At 46.1% G+C, this 25645-nt stretch overlaps 1 protein-coding gene across 3 annotated transcripts; it reads right to left on the bottom strand.

The window, feature by feature from the left end:
• Positions 1-917: 917 nt before the first annotated feature.
• GTPBP1 (GTP binding protein 1) lies at positions 918-24265 on the bottom strand. 3 transcript variants are annotated; one of them, XM_067559493.1, is made up of 13 exons: positions 24008-24265; positions 23117-23228; positions 18615-18795; positions 17157-17505; positions 16419-16542; positions 9176-9290; positions 8574-8718; positions 8238-8420; positions 6231-6366; positions 5243-5421; positions 4541-4741; positions 3902-3943; positions 918-3454 (listed from the first exon to the last, which is right to left on the bottom strand). In XM_067559493.1, exons 1-13 carry the CDS (start codon positions 24260-24262, stop codon positions 3362-3364), a joined length of 2115 nt encoding a protein of 704 aa, XP_067415594.1. In that variant the 5' UTR covers positions 24263-24265; the 3' UTR covers positions 918-3361. The 3 variants fall into 3 exon arrangements, with proteins under 3 accessions (XP_067415594.1, XP_067415596.1, XP_067415595.1); XM_067559495.1 differs by lacking the exon at positions 24008-24265 and adding an exon at positions 23315-23399; XM_067559494.1 differs by lacking the exon at positions 3902-3943 and having other exon boundaries at positions 24008-24254.
• Between the last annotated feature and the right edge of the window lie 1380 nt (positions 24266-25645).

Here is a 25645-nt window from a genome sequence, read left to right as displayed (position 1 = left end):
TTGTGTAAGAGTTTAGGCTCTAAACTGGTTTGTGGTAGAAGCAATTTAACCTAGAGGGTTAAGTGGCAGCTGAGGGATGGTTTTGCAAACTGCTGGACTATGCCCCCTCCCTGCTGCTTTGGGAGGGGAGGGGGTGCTAAAGTCTCCCTTGTGAATCTAGCCCATAACAGGCTATATCTTACCTAAACCCCTTCCATGCTCAGAGCATTGCAGAACTCCTTACAAAAGCATGAATCTAGTCCAATTTTAAGTGTCTTACACTTCCTACTATTCAGGCATCATTTGACTCTTGCACTGTTTCCTCTCCTGCATTAGGCTTCCTACTATCCCAGACACTCAGCTTGCAACACCCACTCCTTCAGCATTTTAGAAAACAGTTTTTCCCTCTGGTTAACCACCTTGAGTTAGTCTGTTTTAACACCCATCTCCCTACCTTGTTGAGCTGGAAGTAGCCTGTGTGTGTAGTGGGAATTTGCATGAGGATCCACTCACAGGTCTGGAACACGCTCTGTGTACCTGAACAGCTGCCTCCAGTAAAGTTTGGCAACTCATGCTCTAGCCATTTCAGTGTAAAGGGAGCCTATGCATAGGAAGAAGGCTCAGCTCCCTCCACTGGGTGGATTCCTTGCTCTGCAAAGCTGCCCCTGCTTGCTACATGTAACTGGTGCTATTTGCTCCAACCCCCATGGCACTGGAGGCAGGATTCTGAGGAATTCCCACTTTGCTGTCTGGCTGAACAAATGAAAATATTAAGAGAATGAGTTTGGAATCTGGCTACTCTGTTTATTTCCCAGCTAGTGTGAGGGATGAGGACAAGGACTCTGCATGGTATCACAGTTACATGATGTTTTGGCAAGGAAAAAAAGGCACATGCACCAATACACTACAGCAGATTCCAGCTCCCATTTAACTTTAGCAAACAGGAGGCAATGCCATCATAGCAGGAAAACTAAAACCCTAAGCAGCTCCAAACTGTTTGGGCAGCAGATGAAGGACACATAGTTCAAGTGTCCCACAGAGCAGATCCAACTGTGTTTCTCTACAGTTAACTTGTACAATACCACTTTCGCAGTGTGAATAGGTACTAAAAACTTGCTATAATTAGGTTCTTTCTGCCATTCCAGAAGGGAGGAGACATACAGGGTTTAGTCCACCTGGAGCAGAGACAGGGGTCAGACTGAGCTGCCAAAGCAATTCCTTGCTCAAGCATCTCCATAGTGAAAGCACATCTTTAACCTACAGCCCATCATGTGGCATGTTTCTCAACCCCATCACTTTGTACCCTCCCTACAGCTTCTCCCTTGTATGAGAAAGCAGCCTAACTTCACCAGTACTCCTAGGGAACTTATCTCCCTACACAAATACAGAAGCTGCTCTCACCTAGTTTAGAGTAGAGGAAGGTTCAGGGAAATACCCTAAATCCCTGTGCCTCACAAAATAAGAGTAAGTGGTGGCCATTTCCACAGTTAACATTTAAGAGCACTTAAAGCAACAAGACACTATTAACTTAGAACAAACTTTATTTTATACATAACACCAGTCTCGGTGATCTTAGTATGCTGGTCACAACAAAGAGATGATCACACCACCTCCTTAGCATGAATGTATGCAAGTCCTCCTCAAGGTCCTAGGTTTCCCTCTTTCAGTCAGGGCACAAGGAATTAAGAAAGATGAAGACAGGCTCAGAAATGAGGAAAGCCTAGCATTCTCCGCCTCCCTTGAGAGCAGTGAAATCAGATGCAATTTTAATGCTACTGCTACTACAAAGCCTGGGTATGAATGAAGCAGGCTCCCATGCTTTGCTGACACTTCACACCCCCTTCACCAGTGGGGTGATATTAATAGTGTAGCTACTTATGGTTTCTCTCCAGAGGTCTGGCAGGTAGGCACATAGCTTAGAAGGGACCATGCACTACCTCCCTGCTTAAGTCTCTCTTTAGTTAACAGCTTCCCCGAATGGAGGCCCTCTGAAACAAAGAGCACCTTGTTCCCAGTAGGAAGTGATATCTTGAGGGAGGAGGGCAGGGCTATTAAGCTCCCTACAACTCCGTGGAGGATAAGCATCATCCTCTAGGGAGCTCATCTTTTGAAAAGACAGGGATGGGAGAGGAGAGAAGAACAAGGTGGGAGGTGACCAGCTACAAAGCCTGAGGTAAAAGGACAGGATACTGATAAAATAAGTCACTTGAGAAGGCATGTCCTAGAAGCTGGAACTTTTTTTAAAATAAAGATATCAAATCTCCATGTGCTCCCAAGACTGAAAGTGCTTCCCTAAGCTTGGTACCAGCTAGTCACCCCCTTTCTACAAAGAGTGGGACTGACCAATCACCAGCACCATGGCAAAGCTTGGCCTGCAAGTTTCAGGAGAGAAGGGAGCACCTGTAGCAGGCACAGTGAAGTGAGGGGAGCCTTTGCTTTCAGTCTCTAGGCCCAAAAGGGCTATTCCACCTCTGATCATTGTCCTGTCACAGGGGAGACTTGTACTGGTCACAGACTAGACAGTGTTCCTGCACCACAGAGCAGTTTGGAAACACTCACTAGACCACTCTGCTGCCAGGGCCTTGAGGGGTAGGTAAGATTTGTTCCAGCATGCATTGAACAGAGTTTAGGAGGAGATGAGATGGGCACGTAACCTCCCCATTTAAGACTTTAATCAGAGGTGGTATTAACAGCTATTGGCCTTCTATTTGGAGAGGAGGGGGAGAAGTACTGAGAAATAAATTTTTTAACATACCTACTTAAGGTCAAGGATCTCTTGAATTCACCTTCCTCTTTAAGGTCCATCTGTTCAGTTTTCTGCATCCCCCTCCAAACTGCAGTCACTGCCACATTAAAATTAACCAATTTAAAAAACAAGTTTAAGACAGGGAGAGTCCAGAACTCATTTGGCACCTTATTAGAGGGTGAGGAATTGCTGCTCCCCTGCAACCACCCACCCTCCAGCACGTTTTAACCCTGGAGGCCGGGAATTTCTGCTGCCCATGGACTGGAGACAGCATAGAAGGTTAAACAGACAGGACCAGACGGGCAAAGAGAAGCAGCCGCATGGCTGTTCTCCTCTCTCTCTGGATTTTCCTCATCTTCATGCACACATAATCGAATAAAAACTAAGAATAAAAACTAAGAGCCCAAGTTGTACAAAAGTGTGTTGGGGTAGAGGGAGGAGGAAGGTCTCAGTTGATCAGTTCCGTGTGTCATCACCTTCATTAGCTTATTATAAGTTATAACCCCTTGGTCATTCCCTGGGAGGGAAGGTTCTTCTGCAGCAGATCAGCTGGATGGGTTTTGGTTTAAGTTGCTCTGGATCTCGGAGAAGAAATGGAGGAAGGGAATTTCTCAGAGGGGGGAGGAGGGGAGATATTCAGCAGCCACTGGCAGGAGTCACACAAGCCACCTGAGACTTCACTTTATGGCGCTGGCCCCCACGTCTCCGGCCCCCTCCTCCAACCTTCGACTGAAAAACAAGAAGGGCAATTTTAGTTTGTGATGCCCCCAAAATTTCAAAGTTACAAACACAGAACTGGTGCAAGTGTTCTACCCACACACACACACACACACACACACACACACACACACACACACACACACACACACACACACACACACACACACACACACGATTGGTTTCCTACTATTGCAAGTGGCAAGGAACCAGGCAGAAGCTAGTAAACTTTAGCACCTCTAGTCTTCTGAGGACAGATTTACAGAACTCTGAACACTTAACTCCCATGAAGTCAATGCAAGCTGAAGGTGCTCAGAATCACAGAAATCAAGCCTGGGTTTCCATATTGTGGGTGATGGAAGGAGAAAGCCTCCAGGATTGTTTTGCTAACATGACTGTTCCCAGATTCAGGCCAGCAAGCCCACTGTTATCTCAAATCAGCTGTCGGTGCAAAAATACCTTATTGCCATCTCGGTTGTGGGGCTCTTCATCCAGTGCAGTCTGAAGGAAAGCAGCAGGAAGAGAGAAGCAGAGATGAACAAGAGCACAGCCACATAAACACCCAAGGGACAGGCCAAAAATACAGAGCAAGCACAACAGGCTGGGAGTGCAGCCCTTCGTCCACACTGACACCGTGCCAAAGAGGAGACAAAGGCAAAAAATCCACAGACTTGTATTGACAGAAAGAACGGTCTCTTTCCAAGCCAGGCTCTATGATCTAAGCGTGATTTGACCAAAGGGAAATGAGACAGCTGGCTTAATGCCCTTACTTGGAAGCTCATTGTGGCAGGGGCTGTGTTTGCACAGCACCTAGCACAAAGGGGCTCCGGCCCACAACTGGGGCTCCTAGCACTGTGGGAATACAAGCATTCCATTGAGAGAATGGGCTGCCATCAATTAGCTGTCAGGATTTTCTCATTTATCCAAGGATCTAGTTCCTCACCAGGGTACTGCTGGCTGTACCCATATAATTTGTTACTGCCAAGTGAGCAGTCCCAAGAAGGGCGAGCCATGCTGGTGTTTTAAGGGGCTGAGACCAATAGCTGGCAGGGAGAAGGATGTGAACAGCCAGAAGACACGTAGATGTCTTTTGCTAACCTGTGGTTGCAGGGCATTAGAAGGTACTGACGGGGTTGCTCCTGATGAGGTGCCATCATCCGCAACCGGGGACCCCATGGCTGCTGTCCCAGCCTGGGGCACACCATCCTCTCGTTTTGTAAGGGGTCCCTTTTTTGTTGACTGCATCTTGATCTGCTGGGGCTTGGAGTTCATTGGAGAGTTGTTGGTGGTCTGCAGTAACTGCCGGGTACAAATGGACAAGGCAGAAGAGTACGCAGCATTAAAATGGCAGGGCCAGCCAAGCAAGCCTCAACTTCAGAGGTTCTTGAAAGTGAGGAGTGCTTAGAGAATTACTTCACTAGTCATAAAGTGAACTACACGGGCAGCATCAGCCCACAGCTGCCCACACTGGCCCAGCAATGTGCCAATCAGAGCTGCCCTGGAGAAGCAACATGGGGCTGAGAGGGCTGATCAGTCTCTATGGCAAAGCCAGCCCTTCATGTCAGGGGCACACCTGTCTCTAGAAGCAAAGGAGACATCCAGCCTCCCCACCTAGTCAGTTCATAGAGGCCAGGCAGCAATACACAATGGTCACCTCTAGCCTGAGTTTAGCTTGAAATTGCAATTGAGTTAGTGAAACTATGTCCTCCCATTCCCTGATTCCCTATCTGTCTCCTCATTGTAGGAGACAAAATTTACTAGGAAAGCAAAATGGCAAGGGTCTGGCTCCCGGGCCTTTACCTTGGTGATAGTACCCACTGCTTTGGTACGACCCTCACGGAAGACCAGCCGCTGGTCTATATGCAAGTATTCGGGGGTCTTGATGAAGCGGAAGTGCACTGTAGCCTTGTCCCCTGTCCGTAAGCAGTCCTTGTCCATGCTGAGGATAGTGGCTGTCTGGCGGATACTGCCACAATGCACTGTAAATGATAATGCACCAGAGGCTTTCAAGTAGTAAATGTCACTAGTTAAACAAGCCTCAGATTAGAGTTCAGGGTCACTACCGCTATTCTAGCCATAGTACCTTTGAGTTCAGAATGAAAGAAACCTATTGTATTCTAATCAGTGCAAAGCTGGCAATACAGATTTGTTTGCTGCTCAGAAAAGAAGCGAAGTATTGGATACAGCAGTGAATCTCAAATGGTTCTGCACTGGCTTTCCTGGTGACCTACACAACGATACATTAAGAACCAAGCAGTGGGGATCTGGGGTACTGAAAAGAACAGGGTCCAAGCAGAGTATGTACACAGGAAAGAAAAACCTGCAGCTGGCCTGTGCCAGCCGACTCACACTCGTGGGGCCGTTTCACGGTGTGTAGATTTCTGTACTGTGGCTGGAGCCCAGGCACTGGGAGCCTGTGGGGTGGGAGGGTCCCGAGCCCCCCTGACATGGGCCAGCTGCTGGTTTCTTTGTTGTGTATGTACCCTCAGCATCTCAGGCAGATTTATTCTGCAAATGATGAAGCTAGAGAACCACTGGGCTACAGCCATGCTGACTCAAAGTAGGCACTGTGTAGGCTTTCCTCTTCCAGAGTACACTGGTTCTTACCAGCAGCAATCCCTGCTCTTTCACCCATACTGGAATTGGGGATGTTAATGCAAGGAACTAAGCCCTTCATCTTGGATAAAGCAGACATCACAAGTGGATTAAGCAGCCAAAAGCCAAAGCAGAAGTCTTCTGCGGGCTGTGCCACAGGGGACTCAGGGTCATAGAAAGTGGATACACCTACCCATGGCCTGATAGCGTGGGCTGATGGTGGTGGGATGATGCAGCACCAGAATCTCTGCTTCAAATTCCCAGGATGCTTGTGGGTTCAGCCGGGGGGATACCATCACCATGCCTTTCCGGATGGAGGAACGCTTTATCTAAGGAGGAAATATGGGGAAAGAAGATGGAAAAAAGAAAGATAAGAGTAAGTTCATTTATTTTGCTTCTTTCATCTGGGGGGTCCCAAGGCATTTTACTGATCAATGATTGCTCACACCCACTGAAATGCAGCCATCTCTGGGAGGCAATATAATAGCTGTTCAACAGCATACAGCAATATTATGCAGGGTTTCCAAAGAATGTCTGCGGTGGCAATTTCTGAGAGCGTTGTGGACAGAAGGATGCGATTGCCCCAAATGTACTTTTGGGCAGGAACTGGGGTTAGCACTGCTACATTGACTAAGAGTGCCATAGGCATCCTTGTTACACGTCATCCAGACAGACACTCCCTCCAGCAGCACAATGCCCACTAGCACTATGCTAAGGGCTTGTTTACACAGGTTTTGTACAGTTTTTACTATATCGGTTTGAAACCTGTGCAACACCACTGGTCTGGAGGCAGTTATACAGCTATGAAGCACCAATATACCTGCACTCTGGCTTGTACCAATATAACTATTTTGGTTAAAAAAATCCCTCAAGTCAGACTTCTAACTGAAGGTTAAATTGATGCAAAAATTGGATATAGACTAGTGCAGGAGTCAGCAACCTGTGGCACGCGTGCCAAAGGTGGCATGCATGATGATTTTGGGTGGCCATTCCCAGCCCCAAGTAGGGCCACAGGGCGGTGGCTGCTTCCACCCCCCTCCCAAGTGGACCGGGGCCCAGCAGTGCCCTGCTGGCCAAACAGGGCCATGCAGGGGCCGCTCCCTGCTTCCAGGGACCCCAGGTATGCAGGGGCCAGGCAACCTTCTCCCCTCTCACTCCTGCTCCCCAGCACCCCTACAGTGGGGGGAGGGAAGCAGGAGAGCAGGAAACAAGCCCCCATACACCCCCTCTCCGGTCACCACCAAACACCCAGTAAGTCATTGGCCAGGGCACTGGGCCCATGGGAGAGTGGTGGGGAAAGACTTGGCACGCCCCTTCCCACAGGTTGCCGACCCTTAGACTAGTGGTTCTCAACCTTTCCACACTTCTGTACCCCTTTCAGGAGTCCGATTTATTTTGCATACCCTAAGTTTCACCTCACTTAAAAACTACTTGCTTACAAAATCAGACTTAAAAATACGGAAGTGCCACAGCACAGTGTTACTGAAAAATTGCTAACTCATTTTTACCATATAAATATAAATCAATTAGAATATAAATACTGTACCTACATTTCAGTGTGATATTTGAACCTGTTTTTCTCTTGAGCCTTGTGTGAAGCCTGAGCCCCACCACCAGGGGCTGAAGCATGTAACTTAGTTTTGCGGCTCCCCCTCGTGGTGTGGGGCCCCAGGCAGTTACCCTGCTTGCCATCTCCTAACACCAGTCATGCATTTGTGACCCCCCTAAACCCATCCTAGTTGAAAAATACTGACCTAGGTTAGTTAAGTAACCCCAAGAAGACCTCTGCATACCCCCAGGAGCATGCATACCCTGGTTGAGAACCACTAGTATACAGATCACGCCTATGACATTAGCTCAGTTCCGACAAGAATAATTCCTTACAACATTTGTATTTAATAGAGAGATCTCATACAAGTCACACCATACTACTTTAGAAGGTCTGGTATGATCACAGCCCAAGATAAGGGCACAGAATTATTAGACTGGTGACCTACACATGAAAGGGGAGCGGGAAGTGGAGTCTGATCCACTAAGTTTGTATGGGACTTTATGATGCTGGTAGATGAACTCTCCCCCTGCTCTTCAGAGTTGGCGGAAGCAGTCTCATTTTAACCAGTATTGGAAAGTATCCTGAAGAAGCAAGGCTCTTGTTACCAGGAACTAGTGCAGACCCCTCCCAATACACACACACACTCACCTTTTTCAGAGCAAAAGAGGCAGTCTGGCCACCACGCACCTCTTTCACAGGCATGCGTTTGCGGTGGATGGACTTCACAGCAATGGGCAGAAAGTTGCCCAGGGGGTCTGGGCCCAGAAGCAAGGTGTCGTTTAGTTTGATCAGGCCTCTCAGCGTTGTCCCAGACACAACTGTTCCCACACCCTGCACCAGAGAGAGAACCACTGGTAAGTGGAGTCACCCAACCATGCTGTTAGAGCAGTACTGGAATTCCATCTTCCTGCAGGCCCACCTCCCCACACCTTGTTCAATCTCAGAAATGTGGTAGACAGTCCTTCCCAGCACCAGTCCCCTTACCGGGACAGAGTAAGTGTCATCTATCTGAAATTCTGCTGGCTCTTCTTCCCTGTAACTGGTGCGGGGAGACAGGAGATTGAGAAACATCTTCAGCAACTCCAAGTTCTCGCCAGTGACATTGGAAATCTGGAATATTGGGCACATCCTGTAGGGGAGAGACAACAGATGGAGGTAATTAATCTCCTCACCTTGATTCACAGTTCAAGGAGACAACCAAGACCTAGGACTGAGATAAATACTCAACACTGGCTGGGGAAAGCGTGGCAAGCAAAGTTAGTTGCAGAACCCCACATATTTGAAATCCCGCACCACTACATCTAATCTTCTTCATGACATTCAGAAAAGAGGCTTTTCTGCACTGAGGTCAGGGCACTCTGCTTCTATCTTATGTGGATAACACAGCAGAAGCCCCTCACTGCTATCTGGGAGAGGAATACACAGATGGATCGGTCTGAGTTTTCCCATTATGGAACTGATGTATTATGCAGCAGATGCAATATTAGTACATCTAACTTGTGGGAATTTTGCACCATATCTTCTTACGCAGACACACTCCACCCCCAAACATGACTAACACAGACTGCTCTATCCACTCCTATTACCTCTCTGAGCTGAAGTTGGAGGCTGTTACAATGACATCATCTTTGCTCTGAACCAGGACTGGGATCTTCCTGCACCCTGGGGACTTCAGAAGTCGCTGTAACAGCTTCAGAGTTTCTTAAAAGGTGAAATGAACATAGTTAGGGCAGTGTTTCCTCTCTTTAAAAATTGCCTGTGTCAGATTTCCTAAGGGACAGAGGTGCATTAACAGAGACAAGATGTCTAGAGAGCTGTGAGTGAGGCTGTATATTTGTGGCAGACAAGAAATTGACTTGGGGTCACATATTCCTTAACAGCCAGCCTGCTGCCAAGCAAAACTGTTCCAAAAAAGTATGAATTTGCCTTTATATACACATCTAATGTAGCGGATTCTAAGTTTTAAGGTTGCTTATAAGATTGTTTAAAACAGAGTGGATTAATTTAAGTCGAGGCAATTTAAATTAGCAATTTAAAAATCACTAAGTGGAAAGCCTTGATTGATACAAGATTTCAATCAACTTTTCCATTTGTACTTATTATTTTCTAATGAAAGGTAACATCTCATTGGTTGATATAACCATTAAAACATGTTGATTTACAACAAAATAGAGCTTTTACACCAGATTTGGTACACCTTTTTGCTACCTAGGAAGGTACACTATAACTATATACATTTATTTATGCAATTATATAGCTCAATATTTTCAGATTCTTCTTAATGATGCATTTTAGTATGTTAGAAAGGTCAGTAATATATTGCTTATTTACGACAAAATTAACTTTAGCTCATGATTTATGTCAAGCTGCATTAATATGGCAACTGGAATTTAAAAAACACGAACTAGTACATGAAATTTATTTGTATTAACCAAAAAAGGAAGTGTTTTGGATACATAAGTTTCTTTTCTCAAAAGATTTCACATTTACAACCAAATGATTTATTAAAAACAGAGGGATTAACTGTAGTCAGTGAACTAAACTGATTTCAAGTCAGTCTGGAAAATTTTTCAAATATACATAAGTGAAAAAGACTGGAGCTTAAGTTCCTACTTGCCTGAGTTTCTTGAAAATGAGACAGTTTCCTGTGTTACTTACTCTGTCCTTCAAACTTTTAAAGCTAGATCTCATCCAGTCTATGAATAAAAATGAGGAGGGAGGGGAAGAAAAAGACAAGTTTTCCTGCTGTTTCAACTCCCAATTGATTTCTCAACTTTAAATGAATTAGTCCAAATGAAGAAAATATTTTTTCCACGCCTGCAGAAGAGGCTACTGCTGTCAAAAGCTGGTTTAGCACTTCAGCAAACTCTGGTTCCCGGTGCTTAGCTAGTGACTTTCACCAGTTCAGTGGTGTGACTCTTAAAGATCAGCCAACACGTATTGCTTGAATGGTTCACTTCTAGCCCTGAAATTTATTATGGTTGGCATGATTGATGGGTGATTATTATATGCCCATGTCATAGCAGCATTTTCTTCAGCAGTTGGGCATCTGCCCTGGTACTTTCGGCTGAGAATATTTGCAAAGAAGAGGTGGAGTAAGTGCCTGAAATTTTGTTGCTAGCTATTTCTTTCTTCAATGTCTCGAGGTTCTTTCCAAATTTCAACTGCATCAGCAATACAGCAGCGATCTTTCTTCAGTTTACCCAAGGCTATGGAAATAGGTTTCAGTATATTCAGCATATCTTCTACATTTCTCTTTAGTCCAATATTGACTACTATGGCTGTTAGATTTCTATCTATTTTGTCATGATTTCCTTCACAAACTGGCATCAGAATAGGCAAGTTCTAAATAGCTCAAAATAGTCATCCACTGAATTCCATCACAGATCTTGGGGGACAATTAGTTTGGATGCTCCTGCTCTGTTCAGTGAGATGAAGCAAAGTGGTTGTTATGAAATATTCTGCAATGTCAAAAACATTTTCCTTTATTCCAGAAGCTGTACTTAAGTCTTTGCTGAAAGATGCAATCAATGAGCACTGCACACCCATGTGTTAGAAGTTTTAGCTTCCCTTCATTATCTTACTTCTCATCTTTGCTACATTTGCAGCATTGTCTGCAACAAAGCTACATGCTCAACAGTTGAATTTTTGTTTAGTTTGTTACAGCTTTTACTTCTACTTTAGGTATTCTGCTGTATGGCATTGTGTCAGTTGTTTCTGTAAAATAACATAAAATGGGGTTGTTGTCTGTCTCAAGCACAAATTACTGGATCATTGCATACGCTGCTCCGCACATCAAGACTCAGATTGGGAAACTTAGTAATGAATGTATTTTGCACACTATTCAGATTTCCTTCTCATATATTGTATCCAACAATCTTTCAGCAATGCCTGCTCTGCTAGGTGGAAGGTAGCCTGCTCGTAATGATTGAACTAAGTACACGACACATTTGTTCTGAACAAGCTGAAAGGAGGTTCATTTCTGCAACAAATTCTAAGCAATCTTCTCATCTATGGAGTCATTTCATCTTGCTGAAAATTTGGTGGTCCTGATTAAGAACTCATCATCCATGTGTTTTGGCGCAGTTAATTTACGTGATGCGTTTACTTGCAGCACTGCTGGTGATGTCAGCAGGTGATGCTGAAGTTGTAGACATTGCAGATGGATGGTCATAACCCCTTATATCTAAGCTGAACCCTGAAACAGAATGGTAAAAGATCACTCATTCACTGAGTAGTAATCAATGCACTGCTTTAAAAAATTATAAATGAAAGATTCCGACTACAGCTGTTTGTACCATTGTTTAAAATTACAGTTTGAGTCTTTCTAAAACTGGGTTTAGAATAATCAAAGGATTACCTAAATCTGTTTATACCCTTATCTTTAGCAACATGCTAAACCACTTGAAAAAAAATATGTAAGTGTTAAAATTTATAAGTCCCCAATCAAACATTGAACAGGAAATCTTCACCTAGGATGTTTGATTATACTGAGCAATAAAGAATTTCAGAAGTCCAGGGGGGACATTAAAAGTGTAATTGATAAATACTTCCACAAACGAATGTACCAATTATGTTTTGAACACATTTTGAAATTCATAAGTAATCGACCCAAAATACAAATTTATGACAATCTGAGTTATTTACTAGCACATTAAGACATGGTTGGGCAGTGTATAAGAAAGGTACAAAAGTAACTGTACTAACCAGTTGATCCAGATTGCTCAGACGTGTCCACATCATCATCTTTGAAGTCATTACCTTCAAGGTAATTGAGGAGCATTTTTCATAATGTTGTTTCATTTCAATATTCATTCCAGTCCTTGCATCCCTTTGTTGCAAAGTTTAGAGCATGTGGCACATGTTCCCTTTTTAATCCAGAGGTATGGGAATTTCTTGAAAATATTCCTAAATAGGGTCATGAGCTGCAAGCATGGCAGATTTTTTCCCCAGTTCCCAGGTGTTAAAGTCAACTCTAGAAGCTGCACTCTGAAGAACGTTGTCCCTTTTTCACAGTCCTGCTTTAATACCAGTGATGCTTCTTTCTGGTTGCATACTCTGCTCCTTCCCCATTGTTACAGAACTTGCCTGCCTTCTCCTACCCCCCAAAAACCAAAAAGAACTAACAATCCAAGACTTCTGCTCATGTAACCCATATGCCTTTTGCATTACAGTATTTTATTTGTTTAGAGAGAGAGAGATGCAGTTGAGAAGATAATGGATTTCGAATATTTTTATCTGTCCATGCATACATGCAAGGAGACAGTGCAAGGCCATGTGCCCAAAACCACAAGCTAGCAAATACTGGGCAGATCAGTGTTTTCTCATGCACTGGAGAGTAAATTTTCATGGTGGATGGAGCCAAATATTCCTAATTTGAGAACTGAGCCAAGTAGAGCTCAGATAGAGAGAAGTTATAGGTGGGCTCAGTAGATGATCCTAATGAGCAGAGATCCTAGAAATCAGTTCGCCACAGAAAAACATGAAATTTGTGTTTTTAAAAAGAATCTCTAGTTTTTACATTTTGTGAAAAAATAAAAACATTAACTATTAGCTAAATTTCACTGAAAGTACCAGTGTCAGTTATTCAATGCGCACAATCTCCCCCTCTTGTGGATGATTTTTGAATGTGCTTTAAGTTTATATAGCCAAACATACTCCAATAAACTGCCTCTAGCATATAGAAGTTACTCAACAGTGTTTAGGGATTCGTGTTTTAATGCATCTCCAATTTCACTTCAGCCTCGAGAAGTGAGTAATGTTATGAAAAAAATATCAAAAAAAATTTTTTTTTTTTTAAATCACCTCTAAAGACCATGTCACTGAGTTTTGCAAGCACAAATTTCACATTGATGGTAATGTGCTGTTCTGTACTGTATGCAGCAAGGCTGTAGATTATGTTTGAAGGAAGACAATTGTAGAAACACATGGAAAGCGTTGAACAAACTGAATGAAAAGAAACGAAAACAAGAGACTGAAACAGCAGGGCCATCAACAACAGTAAAAAAAACCCAATGCACTGTGACTGGATTTTATTCTATTAATTTTATTATAGTTGGCACTGGTAGGCTTCAAACTTGCTTAAAAACTGTAAATAGTATCAGTTGAGCACAATGCTTTATTGATATTACATTATGGCTAGGAAAATTGAAGTTCAGCATTTAATTTTAATTGCAGTGAAACACGGATTTTTATTTTTTTTAATCTGAGAATTTTGGGGGTTTTTAATCATGGGAAACTAAGATCTCTGCTGATGAGATACATGATACTGTCTCCTGGAGTCAGAAGTTGGGTCCAATGGCAATGGCTGTGATGACTTTGCCAGTCTCCTACACAGACCCTGCATCCCCCACAGCATCAAGCCCTTAATACAGAGACATGATCTATCGTGCCACGTTTCTAAAACTTTACCTCAAAAGTTTGATTTTTTTTCTCCTATCCTTTTATATAGAAAAGCAGCCTTTAACTCAAAATTTCTGATAGAGGCTCACAGATTCAGCATATTTTTATTTAAATGTTTTAAGAGAAGTTTTGGCCTTCATATATTCTCTATTAAACCCAGATTTCACTTTAAACTGGTTTATTTTTAAAAAGAAAAAAAATAAGAAAATCTTCTTTTCAAAAGAAGTAATTTTTATCCACTCTGGTTTTGAACAATTATCATAAAGGATTTTGACTTTCCTCAATTTCCCATGATGAACTGAATGTTAGTTAGTGGTCAGGACTAGAAAGTGTTTGAATTCTGACTTGATTTTGCCATGACAAAGCCTAATGTCTTACTTAAAAGTATTAATTACCACAATTCCACAGAAGCAAGAGGAGAGCAGAGATTATCATGAAAGCAAAGAGCAAAATGGGGTCCAGATAGGGGATGTCCAAGAGTCATTGTTTCAGGCCAGAGGATTTGGCTTTCAGCTCTGATTCCTGCCCTCCCTCTTCTCTTGAGCTGAGAGAGCCAGCCAGTTCCTTTTTAGCCCAGTATCTTGTTTCCAGCAGTGGCCAATACCCGATGCATTAATGCAAGATGATCTCTTACAATGTACCTAACTGTGCAATGCTATGTATGGGGGGGAAACAAGGGGATAGTAAATAAAGTTTATATCCCTCAATTGTCATCTGATCAGATAACCATAACCTGCAATTCAGAAAAGCAACCATAGGAGAACACTGTTTTGGCTAAGGAGACACTGACATCTGGCCATATCTGTTCCTTGTACAAAGCTCAAAGTAAAGGGGCCAAACCTTCCACCTTCTATTCTAATTAAGCATCTACATCCTTCTTTTGGCACTGTAGTGGGCTCAGAGATCAAAAAAAATTTTTTTTTGGTAAAGGAGAAGACTCCTCTTACCCTAAAGCAAATATGCTCCTCCCTCCCCAGTCACTGGCCTTATGACTGGACTTTCATTAGTTTGCCAAATCTTTTTTACACCTTCATTTCCTAGGATTTATAATAGACGTTATTCAGGGTCTTGTTTACTGAAAGAATATTCAGACAGAATGTGTGAGACAGACACTAGTTACACAGAACAGTCCGATTGCTAGTCTTCCTGGTTCTTAAAACTTCTCAAGTACTTCTGATCAAAAACGCACCACTGTTTCAAGTAACTAGAGACAAATCCTGATGGGTTAGGAACAAAATCAAAGTAGGAGCAGAATTTGGGAAAATAGCCAGCCATATCTAGTGGTGTGCATCAAAACAGAAGTGTCTAAGCAGGTCACTTTTGACCTATGGGTAGGGAGCAGAGCAAGAGGTTTGAAATGAATATCCACACACTCCTTTTCCCCCTTCAGATTTAGATATCAGGAGAAAAAAGAGCCTCCCCCCCCATCCTAAAGCACTTGGATGCCTCTCCCCAGAAAACCTATGTGACAGATATTGCAACTGCAGGCAATATCTTTGTGAACCATATCATTTTAAGTTAATGAATGATTTATGTATCATTGTGCACCAGGGGAGGGTTACCACATCTTTTCCAGGAACTAAAAACTGTGGTGGGTGATTAAGGTGAATCATACAACTCCCTGGGAAGGTTTACATATACTGGTTCAAACTGGGTTTTCCAAAGACCAAGGAAAGGGCTTTTGGCATAAAAAGGCTGAATTTAAACTGACATAGGGCCTTTTTTTGATTCAACAAGTGGACAGTACCCTCTGTCCAAGGGGTGCTCTAATCCTTGTGGAAGAGTTGGAAGGACTTTGGCTTACTTGGACCCCATAAGTGTTAAGGGTGACTTCTACCAAGCTTTTAACATGGGTATGGGAACTTTTTTTTTTTTTAAATAAATGTTTCCTCTGTAATGTTTTTACCCTGAGAATAAATGTATTTTGCTTTATGAAGTCTGTTTGGTAACTGGTGTACATTGTTGTGGTTAACTTTTCTCCAGGGGCTACAAGTGCTGGACCCCAGTCAGATCTGCTGGGGAAAAATCACAGTGAAGTGCAAAGGGAAAGCAAGCCTAAATCCCCAGTCTGGAGGAGGAGAGACAGACAGGTGATGGCCTGAACACTTAAGTGGGTGTCCTCAAGAAAGACCAGGAGAAGGGCCAAAGGTTTAGTTAACCCTGATACTTTACTGCTGCAAAGCTGAACAACCCAAACAGTGATCATTTGGAAGTGGCAACTGTAACACAAAAGAAGGGACAGTCCTGGGGAAAAAAGGAGAGTATTTATAGAATGTATCTGGGCTACAGTCAAAGCCCTATTAAGTATAAGGTGACTTCCTTTCAGCCCTGATTCACCATCCTGGTTGAGGGGACACTGGCAAGCCAGTGGATACCAAATGTTTGAGGACAAAGAAGCAGTTGCTGGCAAAGATCAAACACATTTACCTTGCAGGATGTTGGCAGGACACATGTCGATTTTTGTCACCACGACAAAGACCGGAACATTGAGTGCCAGCGCTAGACCCAGGTGTTCTTTGGTCATCCCAACAATCCCAGCATTGCTGCCAACCTGCATCAAAAAGTTATACAACTGCAGGTAGCTGGATCACATAGGATAGTTTGGCCTGAGTATGCAGTAGACTATGATCAGATTTTAGAAACTGGTGTGGAAAGGAAGGGGGGGCTGGAATTGCCTCCTTCTCCCCAAAACACACCCACTCACCAAGAATATTAAACACACATCAGAGACAGCAGTGAAGAGTGAGGAAAAGAAAAGAAATAAACCCATAACAAGTGCTTACAATATTGTATTTCTGAGTTCAGAAATCTCTTTCAAATGACAAAGAGAACAGGTATCTTGACCACTTATGGCTATTGAAGATCACATGGCATTCTCAAGAGTAGGGACACAGCCATGAAGTCCTGCCCATACCATCATACTGGCAATTATATTCTGCCTACTGAAGCTATTTATATTACCACAGCACCTAGAAGCCCCCCACCATGAACCAGGTATCCACTGTGCTAGATGCTGTACAAACAAAGACAGTTCCTGCCCCCAAAGAAAGAAGTCATACACTTTTCCTCTGCAGTGGTGTTGCAGTATGAAAGATGCTGGAGAAGTATTGCAGTTTTGAATAGCACCTACTCCCAGCCATATTGCACTGCTTTACAGCCACTTACCATAAGCATGCAGAAATCTGGTAGGTGGCCAGTCATGCCAAAGACCGTGGTCTTCAGGTACTTCTCATGCCCAGCCAAGTCAATGAAAGTGATGACCTTGGTGGATTTCTCACAGATCTTGGTCCACTCCAGGCTGCCGCCATGGCTGTCAGGTTTGTTGACCACATTGCCCTCACTGTCAAAGCCCAAGATGTCATTGCCCACACTGCTGGTACGGCCTGACTCAATCTCATGCTTGTGGCGGAAGAGCTTTTGCCGAGCAAAGCCCCGGCCATTGTCCAGCTCACCATGCGTCAGGACACCCAGCAACGTGCTCTTTCCTGCATCCACATTGCCAACCACTGCTACCCTACAAGGGAGAGAATAAAGTAATCAAACACCTGGAGTAAGAAAGAGTGCCCTATCCAAATGCAGATACAGAGTTGTACTCATTAACATTCAAATGGAGATTCAAAACACATTAGACCATCAGTAATAGAACTGAGATCCACTTTGCAGCCTCCAGTCAACAAAGAAAGAGACCTACCAAAGGGCCATGAGTTACTCAAGCTCTGGATCAAAGTGTAGTGAAGTCTGTCACCCATGTTCAAGCAAGGAAGAGGAATCCCGTCCAGAAGAGCTTGATGATGTTCAGAACATGTTTCCCAAATCCTGGCATCCTCAGCCCAACGTGCATACTGTAGCACTCCCCAGAGAAGAGTTAAATGCCAGCATGGTCAGGTCTTCCCTTAGTATTCTTCTAAGTTTTTCATGCTAATTCAAGCTAGTGATGGATGTTGTTGACAGCACCGGAACCTGAAATCTGTTTCTAGGGCGAGCACAGTACAAGCAACAACATAATCCCCAACTTAGAGCGACACTTTAGGGAACTTCATTGTCCAAGGCTCATTCATGTATGAATATTAACATCTTTATTGATGAGGGTGGCCACAGTTTGAGTGATGCGGAAACAATCCACCTGGAACTGGACTGAGACTCCCAAGTCATTTTTATACAAGGCATCAGACACTGATCAAGAGATAACTTTTGATCACTACTGCATAGGCTGGAATTTAACTGGTGATTGATAAGCAAAAGATTTCGTATTCCAGTTTGACTTATTTTAAAGTGCCCTCTCCTTGCAAGGTTCCCAGAATCCCCTGCAATCACAGGTTGAATGAGTTCCCAAACAACTCCTTAATGGATCAACAGAGATTACAAGATAGCACTTCAGGGATTCCCTGTGTCTCAGCCCAGGTTGTTACTCAGATACTGAAACTTCTGAGCCAAGAATAGGAGTGCAAGCTAAAGATCACGGCCGATAGCTTGTATAAAAAGAGGAGGGAAAAAAATTAATCAGCAAGGAGCAGTCAGAGAGCTGCCTTTCCTGGGTTCATACAACACCAAGATTCAAATCACCACAGATCAAAGAGATGTAGCTATGTTCCTGCCTCACCCTGCCTCCACCCGTCTCCTCACCTGACCTCCAGGAAGTCGTTGTCACCCACACGTTTCCGAACAAGGTAGTCTCGCACCTTGCCCCTGGCCTCCTGGTGCTCCCGCAGGAGGATCACATCTGCCTCAAGCTGCTCCGCCATGCTCTTCACTGTGGCATAGGATGCTTCCATATCTGTCTCACTCAGACCATATTCAGTCCCATCTAATGAGAGGTTGAGGGGGAATGGAATAAAAGATTAGCATCACCTCCCAACAACCCGCAGTAAATGGTAATTTTATTTTCTCCTCACATGAACAGACTTTAGCACTGATTTTACACGCACACACATGCACGCACGCACGCAGACGCCTATGGCAACACAGGATGAATGGTCTATTCCTGAAGGAAATTTTAGGCTTAGTTTTAAGACTCAAAAAAAATTAAAGGGTCATCATCAACAGCAAAAAACAAAACAAATAAATCCTTCTGTCTGAAAGTGCTTAAAATTCACTATTTTTTTTCAGTTTGCTTACTTTGTGCTTAATAGCACTTTGGGTATATAGTCAGTTTCCCCTATACAGCCAGATACTCTATTTCCTTTATTAATCTTTCACACTGCAATAGGGGAAAGTGTTTTAAAAAGTTAACAAGGGGATGCAGGGGAGAGTGTAGCTCTTGAAAAGTACTATTAACTTGTTCTGTAAAACTGACTTAAGTTTTCCTTTAAATTATTAAATCTAAGAAAGTCAAAGAAGTCTACATGGGTTTAGGGGATTGTGGCTATGATACGAAATCTTTCCCCTCTAGGTTACTGGTTCCAATACAGCCCCAGGTTTGTAGTGAAAAAAAAAAAGCGTATTTCCCTCTTAGAGAGTCTTAACCCAGCTCTTAGCAAGCGCCTATCTTTAAACAATCACAACTAGCATGAATTAACCTCCCTATGGGCAGTCTCAGCAGAAAGCACAAGTACTGAATTGACCTACTGAACTTCTCTTCTTAGGTGTGGTTATTCCCTGCATCAGGAATACAGAAAATTTATAGGCATGATGTACATGGAAAACGTGACTGAACACTGTCAATTCAATGTTATCCCTGTAGCACAGGCATAATATTTAGAATGAACCAGACCAGCTGTCCTGACAGACAGTGGCCACTTCCAGCTGCTTCAGAGAAGGTGCAAGAAAGTCTGCAGTAAGCAGTTATGAGATAACCTACCCCCTTGCAACATTTCCTGCTAACCATTCCAGAGCTGGAGGTTGGCTTAGGCACTGAAGTATTTAAAGTTTTTTATTGAGTAAATATTTCAAAAAAATAACAAACAGGTAACCCACAAAGTTTTAAAGGGGCAAAGTTATATAACATCCAGGGACTATATGCAGGTTATCGGGAGGTGTGGGGAGTGGCTGAAAGCCTGGGGAGTATAACAAGGGATAATTTGCGGGGTCCTGGATGGGGGGGTGATGGTATGGGCGTTAATAGGTACAAGGGAATATATGGGAATGGGGGAACGTCACTGAGTATGCTTATGGGTTACTTTTTTTGGGGGGGTTTTAACAAATAGAGTAAATAAGTCCATACAAAAGTGGTGCGTCCCTCATTAAGTCCGATTCTTCAGCAGTCGCCGCGTCTGCTGGTGTGTCCCCCGCCGCGTCCGTTGGTGAGTCTCCCGCCGCGTCCGCTGGTGTGTCCCCCGCCGCGTCTGTTGTGGTGGTCGTTGGTTGGGTCCGCCGGTCCGGAAGGAGGGTGCTGCGGTGGCGCTCTGTCCCTCTCCTCCTGGTACTGTCGGTGGCCGGTGACGTGCTCTATGTAGATGTCCCGGGACCACCGGATGGAGTCCGAGACCATGAGGCGCCGCATGAGCTTGGCGTAGCGCCGACCCACACCGCAGGCCCAGAGCACGGGCTCGTTGCGGGGGTCCCAGGCGCCCAGGGCTCCGACGATCAGGGCGTGGATCTGCACGTCGTAGCCCTGCTCCCTCAGGGTGTCGGCCAGGGGGGCGTATTTCTCCTCCTTGCGGGCTCGGGCGGCGTGGAAGGCCGGGCTGCGGTTCTCGAACGGGACCGTGACGTCCACCATGACGATCTTTTTGTGCTCCTCGTCGGTGATGACGATGTCGGGTCTCAGTGGGCTGTCGGTCCCGGGGATGGTGGAGTTGATGGCCACCGTGCCCCGGTGGGCCAGGATGGCCTTCGCCAGATGGTCCTGGACCGCGTTGTGCCTCAGCTCCCAGGCTCGGGAGTGGGGCTTGCAGCCGCAGAGGACGTGGGGCAGGGTCTCGTTGACGTACCCGCACCTCCTGCAGCGCTTGTCCTGGTTCCCGTGGCGGATGGCCCCGTTCAGCGGGAGGCAGTTGAGGCGGGCCCGGTGGATGAACCGCCAGTCCGCGAACCGGATGTAGCCGCCGCCCACCAGGAAGTGGTTGCTGGCGTCCCACTTGCTGGTCACGTCGAACGCCTTACCCTGGTCGGGCTTCTTCTTTAGGCTCTCGAGGTACAGCGCATGGACGGATGCCTTCAGGCACCTCTCCAGCATGCACTGGGCACGGGGGGTGACGATGGTGTGGCCGTCGACTCTGATCCTGGGCACCAGGACCGACAGCTCCCGGCGCTCCTCGCACCACGTCCAGCGGCAGCCGATGCGCTTACCCAGGCACCGCGTGGCATTGCGGGCGCGGGAACAGAGGGACGAGATGTCGCCTCCGTCCCGCGCGAACTCACCGTCTAGGGAGCCGCTCAGGTAGGCGGCGATGTCGTCGCTGGTGGGCGCTCGGCGGATCCGTTTCGCGACCGCCTTCTCCAGGGCCTTCGCTGCGATGCCGCTCACGGTGGCGTCGGGGCAGGTCAGCAGGCGGAAGGCCTGGGTGATGACCGCGATGTCGCACAGGTCACCCATGCGTGGGACGTTGGCGCCCCCCTGCTTGTGGCCGATGTAGGTCAGCTCGTTGCTGGCCCTCTGCGGGAGGAACAGCCACCCCTTCACGAGCTGCCTGATGACGCTGTCGGCTTTGTTCAGGGGCACCTTCGCCACGGCCGAGCCCCGCAGGACGAAGGAGATGCGGGGGATCAGGAAAGTGTTCAGGGCGTTGATTTTCTGCCACGGCGCCAGCAGGGAGGCATCGATCCTGGAGGCGTCTCGCAGGATCTCCTGGATGGTGTCTTTGGGGATCTGCCGCACGCGGAAGCCCGTGGGCGTGCCCAGGTGCTGGTACGCCTGGCCCTCCTCGAGGGGGATCATGGGGTCGCCCTGGATCCCGAACGAGGTCGCTTGCACCGAAGCCTTGTTGGCGCCGTCGACGTCGAGGGACGCGCATTTCTTGGCGTTGAATCGCAGGCCCATCCAGTCGGCGGCCTGGCTGGTGGCGTCCAGCATGCCTCGAAGGCTCTCGGGGTCGTTGGCCACGAAGACCAGGTCGTCGGCGTAGGCCAGGATGTTGACCTTCTCGCCGTGGAGCTCGAACCCTCGGGGGTCGTTGGTGATGGCTCGGATGAGCGGCTCCATGGCGAGATTGAATATGATGGGGCTGAGGGGGCAGCCCTGCTTTACCCCGCTCCGGATCGGGATCTCCGCCGTCTCCCCCTCGGTCGAGCGGATGGTGGTGGTGCATCCGTCGTACAGCTCCCGGAGCAGCTGGAGGAAGTCTCCGGGCATCCCGAACTCCTCCATTTATATCCTTTCCAAAACTTATGACTGAAAATTTTCAATATCCATGTACATGCCCAACTTTTTTGAAACCCACCAAGTTCTTGGCCTTAGTGATATCCATGAGCTAATTGTGCTCTCTATCAAAGAAAAAACTTCAGGTTCTAAGAGTGTCAAATTCAGCATTTTTCATCAGCACTACAACATTCAAAAATGTGAGTTAAAAAAGAGAATGAATGAACAAACAAGGGGCAGATCTATCAAAGCCATGTTAAAGGATCAGGTGTCAAAACAGTAACCACAAATATGCAGAGACAGGTGGCTGCTGCCCTACCTAGAACATATGAAATTAGAGGCTTTACATTTAGAAACAACAAAAAGGAAACTGCTCTATGTAGTACAGACAGCCTATGGCACATGCTTCCCAGAGGAGTCAGAAGCAGCTATTTTGGCTAAAGTTGATACTTACATTTAAAGTGCTTCTAACAAACTTCTCTGAACTTGGGAAGTATTCCCATCTTACAAATGGGGAAAAGCCTATCACAGAAGTAAAGCATCCTCCCCAGAACATGAAGAAAGTATCAAGACTGAGATTATAACTTCAGAGCTCCCATCATCCAGTACCATGCTCAGATGCCTTAACCACTCTTATTTCCAAAGATGGGCTACATTATTTTATCAATATAACTATACCAAATAAAACAGTAACAGGGTAACCAAATTACACTGTCAGGCATATTTGCCAGCAGGGCATGTCCAGCACGCTGTATTATATTGGAGAGTGGGAGGGGGGGGAATTATCTGAAGCATCAAGCACGGCCTTCAGAAACAATCAAATTAGATGAACCAACAGTTTCTTGTAAAGTTAAACTTTGCTTTTGCTTCAGAAAGAAGCTATTCTCACCTGATCCTTGTCCGATTACATAGATGGTCTCCCCACATCCCTCATCCATTCTCTCCCACATCTGCTGGAGCAGGCTGTCATACTGCTCTGATGTCGGACTCACCATCACCATCTAGACGGAAGATCAGATATCTAATTTACACACACTGACTGGGACAATTTCCTAAACAGCGCTAGACAATAGTACAACCAACGTACTTTAGGAGAGAAGAAGGCTCTTTCAAAGACCCCTTTTGGTCATTTTTGACAGGTTAATCAGTTACACTACGGGTAGGTACATTTCCACAGACCCCTTTTGGTCATTTTTGACAGGTTAATCAGTTACACTACTTTCCACACCACACTGCCAAACCGCCGCACTCACAGGTTAGGAGCTTTGAGCTGTTTTTGAAGATGAAACTATGAAGGAGGGCGATTAGCACCTGAGGCAGCCCAGTGAAAGATCCCAGCAGGTGCCAGTTGAGGGGGAAGGGCAGTAACGTGCGGCAGATTTAAAACAAAAAAGTGGCCAGCTCAAGATCCCTGCCAAGGGCTCTCCCACCGAGCGTTTGGAGCAGTGAGGTGCAGGACACCTGCCGCGCAGGTAGCAGCTGCCCCAATTCAGCCGCCTGACCGCCAACCTACCTCTACAGCGTCTCCCTCCGCCGACGCTCCCCCGCCCGCGGCTTCCCCATCCCCACCGGCCCGCCCGGCAACGAGCGGAGCTCGGAGCTGCCGGCCTGGCTGGACCAGACCAGCTGCCCGCGCTCGAGGAAAGCGCGGGACTTCCCCCCAACCTGCCCTGCCGTGCCGCTCCCTCCTTCACCCATCCCGCGAGAAGCGGCCTCGACTCCCCAGCAGCCAAACGCCCGAGCCGGGGCCAGCCCCACCGTCCCCCCGGTCCGGGCCTACCTTGCTGGTGAGGTCGAGCTCGGGCTCGCCGTTGAGCTCCTCCCCGTCGTCGCTGCAGTCCGAGCCACAGGCGGCGCGGTGAGGGCGGGCGGAGGCGGCCGCCTGAGCCGCTGCCGCCGCCCCGCCGGGGGAGCTGGGCTCCGGAGCGAACATACAGGCCGGCACCGGGGAGCCCCCAATGGGCGAGCGGCTCCGCTCCGCCGCCATCTTCCCTGCCCCGGCCTCCAGCCGCTCCGCCTCCTGCGCCCGCCTCATCAGCATAACCACGCCCCTGGCTCCGCCTGCCCGGCTCATACGGAGGGACCCGATCCTCGAGAGCCCCCCCACAGGCTTGTTAATAATTAATCAGACCTCCCCCGCCCCCAACACAAACACACCCAATCACCACGCAGCGTTTTGAATAATTAAACATAACCATAACAACCACTGCCGGTCTCATCATTATTCATAAGCCAAGCCACTCCCCCTCCACTCAACGCTCTCCACCGCAGACCGGAAGGCAGAACTTTCAAGCGACGTTGCCAAAATGCCAAGTCGACTCCTTATAGCCTCACAAACACAGAGCCCGCTCTACGTGTTAACTCCCTTGTGACCAATAGAAGAGGAGAACGGCCCGACAAGCAACACTCTGCGCCAATCAAACCACAGACTCAGAAAGAGGGGGCGGGCCCATAATCTCCGCCCATCACAGGACAGAGACAGAGAGCCCGCGGACAAAGGTTTCCCCAAATAAGTAAAACCAGGCGTTTAACCTTATCTAGCTAGCCAATAAGAGAGTAGGTTTTTCTGATAGACACATGGAGGAACCAATCAAGTGAGAAGACACACTGGGCCTGCTGTCTGTGGGAATGTTTTGGCTGGGATGAGCTGGCTTCCTTCTTGACAGATGCTGATGACATACATGGTGTGACACTCTGTGTCTGAAAGAACACCCCAGAACCAACTCCATATTTTCCGATGTGGTATAATTATGATATGTTCAGTACAAAGCATACCTTGTGTGGTATTATTTTCAAAGTCTTGATCTGCTAAACATGAATATCCTGGGAGAGTGTGTGTGTTATCATGGTATGTGAAGTTATGAAATATTGTTGAATAGGCTACTAGAACATGTGCGTTGGAAAACACCCACAAACCAGCTTTTCAGGTACAACAATGAAGTGGCCAGATGTGCTAATGGCCCATCAAAGAGAAATTAGTGATAAAAAGGTCAGGGAAGTGTAATTTTATTTGTAAAAAACTACAGAATCATAATTTCAATGGCGTCACCCTTTGCGGTATGGTAGGGGAGACTCGCTCCCCACATATCCCATTCCCAGCTCCAGTCCAGGTCATCTGGTTGGTGAAAATTTTGATAGTACAGTATCATCAGAAATGGGTCGAGTTGGGGACCATCAAAAGTCCTTCCTCCCACAAACACAATGGTACCAAATATGACAAATCTAAAACAATTATGTAGATATATTTTTGAGAAAATATTTTAAAATAAACTTTTCTTAAACTCTACTTTAACACACGGATGCATTGCTTACAGAAAAAAGACATTGATCTTCGGAAATCCTAGGGAAGCTACCCTTGACATGTAGGACTGAAAACATTTATTAATCCAAGTCATTATCAGTCTTGTCTCTGTCCAGT

Source organism: Emydura macquarii, unplaced genomic scaffold, assembly GCF_026122565.2.
Source record: "Emydura macquarii macquarii isolate MOO-44397 ecotype Brisbane River unplaced genomic scaffold, CSIRO-AGI_Emac_v2 contig_2205, whole genome shotgun sequence".
NCBI classification, from domain to species: Eukaryota; Metazoa; Chordata; order Testudines; family Chelidae; genus Emydura; species Emydura macquarii.
Note: the sequence above shows the minus strand (reverse complement) of the source record. Positions and strands in the feature narration are given on the sequence as shown.

Coding starts and splice junctions, on each gene's coding strand:
- GTPBP1 (XM_067559493.1), bottom strand. CDS start 24,262: ATGAGGCGGGCGCAGGAGGCGGAGCGGCTGGAGGCCGGGGCAGGGAAG. Junction 8,719..9,175: donor TCCAACTTCAGCTCAGAGAG/GTAATAGGAGTG, acceptor TCTCCCCTACAG/GATGTGCCCAATATTCCAGA. Junction 8,421..8,573: donor ATGACACTTACTCTGTCCCG/GTAAGGGGACTG, acceptor TCTCTGGTGCAG/GGTGTGGGAACAGTTGTGTC.